At 40.9% G+C, this 11,018-nt stretch overlaps 2 protein-coding genes across 2 annotated transcripts in view; one reads left to right on the forward strand and one right to left on the reverse strand.

Moving 5' to 3' along the window:
• The first annotated feature begins 890 nt into the window (after positions 1–890).
• pdgfrl (platelet-derived growth factor receptor-like) lies at positions 891–5,858 on the forward strand. The gene is made up of 6 exons (XM_046030865.1): positions 891–1,117; positions 1,902–2,172; positions 2,257–2,408; positions 3,613–3,906; positions 4,169–4,305; positions 5,494–5,858. Exons 1-6 carry the CDS (start codon positions 1,063–1,065, stop codon positions 5,680–5,682), a joined length of 1,098 nt encoding a protein of 365 aa, XP_045886821.1. The 5' UTR covers positions 891–1,062; the 3' UTR covers positions 5,683–5,858.
• Positions 5,859–7,269: 1,411 nt separating this feature from the next.
• The window catches only part of mtus1a (microtubule associated tumor suppressor 1a), a 31,887-nt gene continuing 28,138 nt past the window's right edge, over positions 7,270–11,018 (reverse strand). Inside the window, exons 13-15 of the mRNA XM_046029956.1 lie at positions 9,337–9,453; positions 9,142–9,239; positions 7,270–8,443 (exon numbers count right to left, since the gene is read on the reverse strand). Coding sequence (XP_045885912.1) covers positions 8,215–8,443; positions 9,142–9,239; positions 9,337–9,453 — 444 coding nt within the window. The 3' untranslated portion in view covers positions 7,270–8,214. The remainder of the gene's footprint in view (positions 8,444–9,141; positions 9,240–9,336; positions 9,454–11,018) is intronic.

Consider the following 11,018-nt stretch of genomic DNA (forward strand, 5'->3'; position numbering starts at 1 on the left):
TACTGATGCATCAGTGTGTAAGTAGCATTTTATTGTTGTAGCTGGTCAAGGTGGAGCCAGTTTTAACTACATATACCTACTGTTAGCAACTGCTAGGTTGTTTAGTTCAGTGTTTCCCATCTTAAGGCTCAGGCTCCCTTCAAAAGGTCACAAGCTAAATTTGAGGATACATGAGATGATAACAGGGTTGGAAATAAGAAAAACAAAATACTGTTACACAAATGTACATTCATATCTTGGGCTGTTTTTTTTTTTGTGAAATATGGGATGATTTTACCTTTTTAACTATTTAACTGAAACCATTTGAGAAGTTTAGAGGAGAAATGTCTTTCTGAAAATGCCTCGAGTCTGACTATAAGTATCCTTGGTCCAACAACTATGACAAACCAAACAGCAATGTTTTCTAGTATTTTCATGTAGATCTGGGACCAGATGCAGATCGGAAAAGCATCAACTTTTATTTCATGCTTTCTAGTTTTATACAGTAAATGATCTCTGTATATAGAGATTTATGGGAAAGGAGCAGACTAACACTAAATGATCTGAATCATGAAGAGCACTACTTTCTAAGTCTGAACTAAAGTTAAAATAGACCCATTTAGTGATGTTGCAGCAAGTGTTAACCATGAGCAGTCAACAACAGCAACACACCTGCTGTTACATCACTAGTTAGGAAGGGTTATTGGTCAGGAGGAACAAGTACAGAGATCAAAAACTGTTTCAATATGCATGAGGGAATGTGAGTTAGTGTTTTTTGATAGACTTGTGAAGAAATGTGAAGCTATCCTTTAAAAAGCACTACGATTCACACTCAGATCCAGCAGAGGGCTCCAGAGTACGTTGTTCTGCTCTTCAGGTCTGAGGAGAGGGAGTAAACAGATGGGCTCTAAATTACCCCTTTCCTCTCAGTCTTTGAGGAGGATGGAGCTGGAAATCTAAACAGGGCTCTGGAGCGTGCAGAGTTCCAGCGAAGCTCCGAGCCTGACCTCCTTTTCCTACTGAGCGCGTCGCCAGATCTCTCCGGCAGATCAGTCACCCCACTGACCACCCTGTCAGAACACTATGAAGCTCTGGGTTGTGCTTTGCATCGCTCTGCTCTGGGTGGAGATCCAAAATGGTGAGTAACATATGTCTTACAGATCAATGGGTGAAGCAAAATGATATCATGAGAACTTGGAGTGTAACCTGGAAGAAGTCGGAGGATTAGATAATCTGAGGTTGTGTATCAGCAGTGTGCACCAGTCTGTGATAGGCGTAGAATGGGAGGTAGATTCACAAAGAAGGAGGATATTCTTTTATGGAAAAGACAAACACTTCATTAATTTGTCTTTCATCAGGCATACATGCAACCAATCTGCGATATATGAATTTTATATAATGCATGCAAAAGGTGAAAGTTTGCACGAGAGTTGTATGAAGTTGTGTGAGTTTTTGTTAAGTGTTACTGCAGACCAACTCAAACCAGCTGCATCTGAGGCATGCAACAGGCGGTTCTAATTAACTGGCCTTTACGGCTGACCTTTCCTCTGAGTTTTCATTAAGGCTGCACTGGAGAATAAAACAACAAACCCTGAAAGTCTGCGCTGCAGACTGATCATTTTGTTCTTGTCCTTAATGGTTTGTGTGTTCTGTGCCTGCTGAGAAATACAGAGCATGCAGCTGAAAGAGACGCTGGCTTCTGGACATTCTATGCCAGCAATAAGGATTTCACACTTCTTGTTGAACTGTTGTCACAGCTGAGAAACACGAAGAGTAGCTCTCCAGATGAACATACTGAACACTGTTTCTGTGAAGAATTGAGCCATAGTACAGTAACTGATGACTTTGTGACTTATCTTTGTAATATTTGTGCTCCTTGCCCTCTAACCGACCCTCCTTCCTCTGTGCCTCTGTGTATCCAGGTGCTTGCCAACAAGTCAAGAGGAGAAAGGACATAGGAGAGAACCGCATCCGGAAAAGGGAAAAAATGCCACACCCACACCCCAAACTAAAAGGTGGAGGAGGGAAAGGCCAGACCTTGTTGACCCAGGTTTTAGATAAGGGACGCTTCCTGCGCCTGGGCCAGAGTACAACTCTGACTCCTGGGAAGAACATGGAGCTGCGCTGCAAAGGCAATTCTATTGGATGGTCATACCCGACCCTCTTGGACACCTTCAACGACTCCCGCCTCAGGTGCTGGAAGCAGACACCAGTTGTTTATCATGCGATAAACTGATTTAAATGTGAAAGTCTTATATTTTTGTTTCCCGCCTCCAGCATCAAGCAGAGTGACAAGTATAGTCAGCTGATCCTGACGTCGCCCTCTGCTGCTGACACAGGGCCCTACAGTTGCTGGGTGATAGTGTGTGATGGCACAGAGTGTGAGAAGGACCACGAACGCACCTATGGCTCATACATCTATTTCACAGGTGATTAGATATGATACATAACACATTGCACTAAAATAGCAAAGCAATAAGGGGATATTTACATGTTGTCACTTGTGACTTAAAGGTTCAGAGTGTAAGTTTAGTGGCATCTATTGGTGAGAGTTGCGCATTGCAGCCAACGACCCACTCCCTTTGCAAGCACACAGGAGAAGCTGCGGTGGCGACACGCTCTGTCGGCTCTTGTGCTAAATTTGTGTGGTCCTTCATTTTTCAAAATTTCTCTTCTCCTCTTACTTCTAACAAACCAGACAACTACTTCTTCTTCTTCTTCTTCTTCTTCCTTCTTCTGTGAACGTGTTCAATGTAGTGATGAAACACGCTCTGTAGAGAATTTTGTCCTTTTGGGCTACTGTAGAAACATGGTGCCGCAACATGGTGACTTCCATGAAAACATAGTTCTCATCAACTCTAATCATCCTTGTGTTTAGTCACAGCAGGCAGACTTCTGCAAAAAACCCAGCTCTGATAAACCCACTGTACACTACCTGCACAGCACTAAATGGCAGACAGGCAAGTTAACTATAAGTTACTGATATTTCCCTCAGGAGTTGGAGGAGACCAAAACAGAGCTAAATGGAGCGTGAATATTGGACTAACATTTCCCCTGTGGACAGAAACACGACGCCAAATTAGTGTCATCAGCCGTCAGTGTTGTTTAAAAGTGTTTCCCCCAAGTGGCCAATAATCAGTTAATATAGGTTTAAGGAGTGGTTTGAGTCTGTGGTTGGAATGAAAACTTGCAGACTGTTGGGTCTCAATGGCACAAAGTTGGCCAACCATCTGCATCAATTTCATCAAACTGTTATACCTGTAGGCTGAAGTATTTTTAAAAACTATTATTAGCCATCAAGCCATAAACACCAGCCATAAAGTTTTTTCGACTGATTTTTAGCCTTGTTGCTCTGCCTAGTGCCTACTTTATTAACCATTAATAATGTCATAAGTGACAATTTAAAAAAAACAGTGTGGTATTGAAAACATGCTGTGATTTATAATGAATGAGCTACTGGGGGTTGCCTTCTGCAAAAATACATAGCTGTAAATCAAACACATTTTTTTTATCTTTATGACAGGATGTTCTGTCTTCATGTAGGTGTATTTCTGAGAACAAAGGCACATCTGCACTTTATTTGCAGTGAAATACACTGACTGTTTGATGCCACACATCTGTCCCTCTAAACAGACAAAGACAACCTCTTCGTCCCTTCTGCCATCCACTTTGAGATCGTGTACCTGCGCCCAGACAGGCCTGCTGTGGTGCCCTGTCGTGTGACCGACCCGCAGGCTAAGTTGTCCCTGCACAGAGAAGTCCCTCCGGAGGAGATTGCAGCCAATGAGACGCTGGTGACCTATGACCCCACCAAGGGGTTTGTCCTGCAGAATCCCAGCCTAGAGCATCAGGGGGTCTTCTACTGCAAGGCTGTGAGCAAGGGCACCCCTCAGATCTCCACAAAGTACCAGCTGCTCTATGTGGAGGGTAGGGACGCAGCAAACACATATGATTCAGTATAGTCATTAATACAGAAACATATGCTAATGCATGTTGAATCAGTAACCAATTTCTCGTGCCTTTGACCGTCAAACATGTGTGGACACTTGCCAACTGAAATGGAAACACAGTGCGGATTTATGAAATGGAAATTGTATGTGGTTTAGGTTAAATTAAGATGCCAGAAGTAGGTAGGCAGACATATTAAGGTATTTGGTCATTCATATTTTTTTCTGTCTCTTGTTGACAGTTCCTAGCGGGCCACCATTTGTGAGCCTTGACGCCTCTGCGGAGTCTGCGAGAGGAGGCGACAACATCAATGTAACCTGCACAGTGCTGGGGGAGCCAGAGGTGGACGTGAGCTTCACGTGGTCTTACCCTGGTCAGGTAAAAGCAATATTAAAAACCAAGAGTCAAACCTGATTCAAGAAAAAACAGCCAGCAGCCTGTGTTTATACATATCAGTTTATTACGGCACACAAACTTATCATGTTAGAACAAGAAACAATTCTTGTTATAACAATGTAATATTTATGTTGTTATAACATGAAACATTTCATGTTATACATTATAACAATATAACTGTTGTAAAATAACAATAAACATTTCATGTTATACTGGTCCATTTTTATTCTTCTGATGTGGCAGCAATACGCATAGTCATCAAATTTACAATTAAATGATGCTGTTGGAATTTAATTTTTTGTTCTTTAAATTAAGATATTTAAATGGACAAAGCATTTTAAATTGAATTATGGCACATTCAGTGGTCATTTTTTCTGGCCTATATGACGTTTTTATAGCATCATTGAGAAGTAAATGCAACTAATAACAAAGTTAAAGACAATTAATCACTGAAAAAATTATAAATTTATTATTATTTTGGTTAGACTCCACAGTTGCCTTCTGTTTGTGATTTCATTCAGTTGCTTTATATCTCTGCATATAAAACAATAATTTAGGATGTGTTTAATAATCTGTCATAGCGGAAATTGACCAGCCACACCATCAAGGAGCTGTCCTGATCATCAAGATCCACTCCAGACGTGTTTTAAGGAATGAAAATAATACTTTGCAACAAAAATTTGTCTCGTGGATTTTCCACAAAAAAGTTTGATGCCCTTAAAAATTACACAACAAATGACTCTTTCTCCCTCGAAATCCAGAATCTATAAATATACAAATGTTTTTTTCAACTTTTTTGGACAAAAGATGTCTCCTACTTCACAGAAAAGTCCTGTGTACGTGCACCGGAGTTTCCAGGTTTCCACAACACACTTGTGTGAGTTGCATAATTGGGATGTCACAAAATCCTGGTGGTATATCCACGGGTTAAATTCATATTTATGGCGAGCACGGAGAACCCCCTTTAGCAGATAAATGTGAAGAAAAAACTCTGCACATACATCATTCTGCACAGTGAAACTCAAACATACAAATGTATGTAATAAAAATCAAATAACATTTCTTTTATTGAAGGTGGACTTTAAGGTCCTGTTGTTGTTGATAAACCATGTTGAATCAATCCCAACAAATAAATTAATGATTAGTAATCATGTTTATTTTATTGCGTAGGACCACCGTCCCGTTCACATTCAAACATCCTGGAGGCTGGTTAACAGAGGTATGGGCCACACCACGCGGGTCTCTCAGAGCATCATGACCGTAGAAGACATGGAGACCATCGACTTTGGAAGCTACATCTGTAAAGCCAAGAACCAGCATGGTGAGACCATTGTGATGACCAACATCATCTCTAAATAGCCCCAACAGAGGAGCCTGTGTTATGGTTTTGTTTGATGGGAGTGTGTTGTAGCAATACAACTAACACACCCGTGAGACCAGATGAAATCAACATGTACATACATTAAAATTGTGTAGTGTATTAAGTGTATTTTTAGATTGCAGATTCTGACACAATAAAGATTCACTACACTTTTTATTTTGTCATTTGTTATATTTATTTAAAAACAGCTTGCAGCTAAATTAGAGGAGCAGAACGTTGCTGGAAATATTTTCACAAAACAACTGAGGTGAAGAGACCACACTATTTGAAGACCTCAGATTAAGTAAAACTGGAGCCTCATGTTTGCGGCTGGAAACTTACATGGCTGAGTAAAAGGTTTATGCAACAATGCGTAAAGCCACCAGTCAAACAACACAGCAAAAGTATTTGGGAGGTTTCACATACTTTTTTCAATTCAAAAAGAAGCTCTAATTGTGCAGAGGCATAACACTTCCTCTGGATTAAAGCTGTGCGGAGGATTCATTTAGCAGCAGGACAATGAGTCCAAACACAAATCCAGACTATCCCAAGAAGAGCAAGGAATGCTGACCTGAGGGGCTTTCCCAGAGACCTTAAATCTTCGGAACATCTCTGTGAACATTTGATAACACTTCATAATATTACAGTAGAGAGAGTTTAATCTAGATCCTTAAATCTGCTAAATTACAGGATAGATACCAAAAGGCAAGTACTGCATTGATCAAATAGGGATTTTAATTTTGAAATAAATGTTAATTTAAAAATAAATAAGGGCGGCACGGTGGTGCAGTGGTTAGCACTGAGGCCTTTCTGTGTGGAGTTTGCATGTTCTCCCCGTGTCTGTGTGGGTTCTCTCCGGCTTCCTACCACCGCCCAAAGACATGCGGCCTAGGTTGACCCTAAATTGTCCTTAGGTTTGTCTATGTGTGGCCCTGCGATGGACTGGCGACCTGTCCAGGGTGTACCCTGCCTTGCGCCTGATGTCAGCTGGGATTGGCTCCAGTCCCCCACAACCCTGTACGCAGGATAAGTGGTTGACGATGGATGGAAAATAAACAAAAGCTCTGAGTAGTGGAGTCACAGATTGGACAGGCACTCTGTTGCTTTGGACACCTAATCAAACATCAGTGACTAATCCTAGTTAGCTTTTATGCTACATTTAAATTAAATAATGATGCTGGGAAAGAGAGCCATCAGAGGCTTGATCTGGCTTCGTAGCATGTTGTGAATCGGAGAATCAGGTTTAAAGTGGGGCTGTGTGCCAGGCTGACGTCCTAATGCACTCCGTATGTGGAATGTGATCTGCAGGCCCAGAACTCATTTTGGCCCAATCTAACACTTGCTGCAGTTTCCACTTTGCTCAATAGACGCTGTTATGGTTCTGGAATATAATTTAGCTTACAATATGAATGTTTGTGGTTTAGAAGACACAACAGTCACAAGGCTGGACTGATACCTGCTGAGTTCAAGTTTTCCAGCCCCAGGAAAAACTGAATTGCTGTAATATAGCCCTTAGGTAACCATAAGCATCATCTGCTGTAAGTCAACATGCGGAGATCACACAGTTATAAAGCTTGACCTTGATATACCAGGTTTAACACAATACTTTATTATTAATTGCATATTTAAAGAGGGTCAACACACCAATAATACCAATTCCACACAAAATACTCTTTGATACATTTCTAAGAGGCACTGTCTCAGACATGTACAAGTAAAGCTAATTCTGGATATCTCTTTGCAAAGACCCTGACTTTAAAGCATTAGGAGTGTTCAGGGTGATGATTAACAAGACTCCAACACATGCACAAAGACGTGGATTGGTCCCATGGTCAAAGAAACAAAGACTCATGAAAAACAAAACGTGTTTTAGGCCAGAATGAATGAAACCTAAACCTACCAACCTAAATGTAAAAAACCCCAAACTTAAAAACAAAAAACATAATCTCAAAGAAACTGATTGAGACTTGTACACCCCCTGCTGTGCTCACTAGCAGTGGGATGTTGGTAATATGACAATGTGACTGTCAGCTGTGAGAAATGGTGCAGGAATCCAACAGAAACAATTCCATGTATTTGATATTTCGAATTCAGACTTTCTATTGCCGACCTCTCACACAGCAGGGTTGCACATGTGTTGTCATAACGCCTGCATGGGTGTATTTTTTACTGCATGTTCTGTATGTGTTGAGCTTCAGGAAAGACAAGCCTCTGCCAACAAGTAAAAGACAAAAAATAGTGTATAATTACATAGAAGTCCTGAGATTTCCTTTCCCCCCGTCCATATTATCAGGTGTGACAGGCAAAAAACAAGGTGTCCTTGCTTATTAAGTGCTTCTGTGCAACTTATTAGTTTTTTTTTTTTTTTTTTTTTTTTTACAGTCTGTAGCATCACTGTACAAATAGTTCATCCAATCCTAAAGGAGCCATTGTCGGGCTGCTGCTAAGTAAAAAGGAAACAAACATGGCTCTTTATTCCAGGGGGATAACTCAAACGAGAGGGTCTGCTTCCTTGAAGCGTGGGCCCATCGTTATCTGGGTGACACAGGAGAGCTGGAGAACAGGCCGGAGCTGCGAGGTGATTGGAAGCTGAAGGAGTGGGAGGGGGAGGTGGAGGTGGGGGACACCTTGCGGGGGCTACTCAGGTCTCCGTTGTGGAGCTTCCACAGCAGCTCCTCGTTCTCCATTGACAAACGCTTGTTTACCTTCGACTCCTTGTGAAGGGATTCCTGCAGCACTGCTTGCTCTGTCGACAGCTGTCTGTAATGCATCAGCACAACAGGCAAGTTAGAAATGTAGTCAACTGAAACGCTCACCTACAGTATATATCGACTTACATGAAATTAAGCATACTGAATAAATAAAGATCTGAATTGTAATGATGTTTAAAGAGGTTGATTTGGAAAGCCTAAAAAAAAAAAAAAAAAAAAAAAAGCCAAGACGGGTGATATTCAGTTTATTGTCAACAAATCACATGAAAAATCCAAATCAAAAATACATTAATCTGTTTTAAACCCACTGCTTCCTCTTGAAGATGTAATTCTTAAAGACAAACAAAAAAAAGGTCACAGTTATATAGTTTTACTTTAATTTTTTAAAGGCTCAGAAATTAACAGCTGGACACTGTAGTTTTTGACTAATGGTAGTTTTTAGCAAACATTACTCAAATTGGAGTAAGCAGTGTATTTTTGGGGGTTATTTTCAGCCATGGAAGATATAAATGGAGTATATGGGATTGAGTCAGAATAAATGACCGTGTCCATAGTAATTGTAAGGAAGGAGCATGCCAAAGGTGTGGCTCATTGATGAACACTTTTTGGAAAATAATGAAGGTGTGTGGCACAGAGGAGCGTGCACTTAATTGATGCAGTTTCAAGTCATAAGGCGTCTGAACTGAGACGGATGCTTCAAAGTCTGGTTTCCATCAGCGCATACTAGTTTATATGTCGACCTCTTACCTTGACAGTGCAGCATGTCTATCCATGCGGGCTTTGAGGTCCTCATTCTCCTGCTGGACCTTCTGAAGGCTCTCATCCAACTTCACATTTTTCTCTTTCTGGAAAGAAAGAAAAACGACCCAGAATATTTGAGTGAGTCAGTAGCGTTGGTTGTCTTGATGCCCAGCAATCATTTTCATCTGCTTCAGGTCTCACCAGTTTGTCGATCTCCATCAGCTTCTTTTCCTGCTGGTGGAGCTGTTTGTTTTTGATATCCAGCACCACTTTGAGGCTTTCCAGCTCCTGCTCCAGATAGAGGGTGTGGGAGTCCTTCTGCATGGACAAATACATAGTGCCAAGATGTTAAGGGACTGTTAAAGACTTCAAAAATGACCACAGCCATACATCCAGGACCACGCAACAGAGGGCGCCGTGCATCACTTTTACAAATAGTAATTGCGAGTGTTTGGGTGTCTTTTAATTACATAAAAATGACAAACATGCGCTGTATATGAAGGTAGTATTTAAACTACACACAGTGAATAAGTAATTTTGAGCTGTTACTATTATTTTTCCATTAATGGCAGGTTAATGTGAGGTAGTTACCTTAATTGCTCTACTGTGCCAGGGCTGAATACTGAGTACATGTGGCAGCCACTTAACACTGATGAGGAGTGGCAGTGTCACTGTACAACAGCTAGCACTCTGCGAAAATTAAAAGCTACACTGTGCAGAGATAGAGGGTGGTACTATAGCTGACACAAAGATGTATTAGAGTTACTGTTTACACCGTTTCACATAGTAAAGGATGGTTAATGGTTAATTGACCTGGTAGACAACTCTTAAAACTGAGGTCTTCAAGAAAACGTGCATTGATTTTCTTTTCTGTTGGTAATTTTTCTTTCTGGTAATCATTAGCTTCCCGACCTTTTGTGCTTAGAGGCGAGCAGCATTGCAGTCATGAGATGCTTCTAAAGTGGAGCTCTGCTATAATAAGCACACAGATACGAGTACCTGACTCTTTTCGGCCAGCTCTTTCCTCCTGTTCTCCTCTGCAGTTAGCTTCTCAATGAGGGCATTGTTCTCCACAGTCAGCTCTTCAATCTGTCCCTGTGGATGTACACAGCACAAGAAAGTCACTGAGTGAAGTTTATACACACTAGTTCACCAATCCATAAGTTATCCCAATGTCATGACATGCTATTGTGTGAATTTCTTTGATAAAAGGGGGGAAAATAGTTACGCTTACAGATAGAGCGGCTTCTGCGTCTTTCAAAGTTTTGTCCAAAGCCTGCCGCTCCTGATTGTGGACTTGCCGGAGCTCTAAAGAGTTTACAGGTGTTATGGCATCAGACATATTTCAGAAAAACTGTACAAAAAAAGTCAAGGCTGACAACAATTTCATGTTATGATGCAATCAAAACAATTCATGCATTTATTAACTGAGGTGGAATATCAAACGTTAAAAATACACTTTCTCAACTCGAGTCATTTTCAAATCAGCTCACATAATGCAGCTTCAGAGAAAAGATGTCGTTTCAATAATTTGATCCAGGACTGTTCACTCACCTTCGAGTGACATTTCATACTGCTGTTTCACACACTGCAGCTGCTCTGCATGCTTGCTCTCTAGTTCCAGCTTTATGGCTTCATGATTGGCTTCAAGCTCTCCCATCTTTAAAAAGAGCACAGGAGAGATTTCATTTTAACACAATCAATGGTCTTAAGGCATTACTAAGAACTGAGTTACAAGATGTTTTATAGTTATTTTCTCCTGAAGCTCAGATAAATTCAAATAAACACTGACATTTAGAAAATGATGGCATCAAGTACAATGGCAGAATATTGACAAAGAACACAACACCCTCCACAGGTGTCTGAGCCATACCACTGGACTG

The sequence above is a fragment of the Micropterus dolomieu genome, linkage group LG19, assembly GCF_021292245.1.
Source record: "Micropterus dolomieu isolate WLL.071019.BEF.003 ecotype Adirondacks linkage group LG19, ASM2129224v1, whole genome shotgun sequence".
Taxonomy (NCBI): domain Eukaryota; kingdom Metazoa; phylum Chordata; class Actinopteri; order Centrarchiformes; family Centrarchidae; genus Micropterus; species Micropterus dolomieu.

Excerpts from the sequence above, each read along its gene's own strand:
- pdgfrl (XM_046030865.1), top strand. The coding sequence starts at position 1,063 with ATGAAGCTCTGGGTTGTGCTTTGCATCGCTCTGCTCTGGGTGGAGATC. Across the intron at positions 2,173-2,256 it reads TTCAACGACTCCCGCCTCAG|CATCAAGCAGAGTGACAAGT; the intron begins GTGCTGGAAGCA and ends TCCCGCCTCCAG. Across the intron at positions 3,907-4,168 it reads CCAGCTGCTCTATGTGGAGG|TTCCTAGCGGGCCACCATTT; the intron begins GTAGGGACGCAG and ends TCTTGTTGACAG.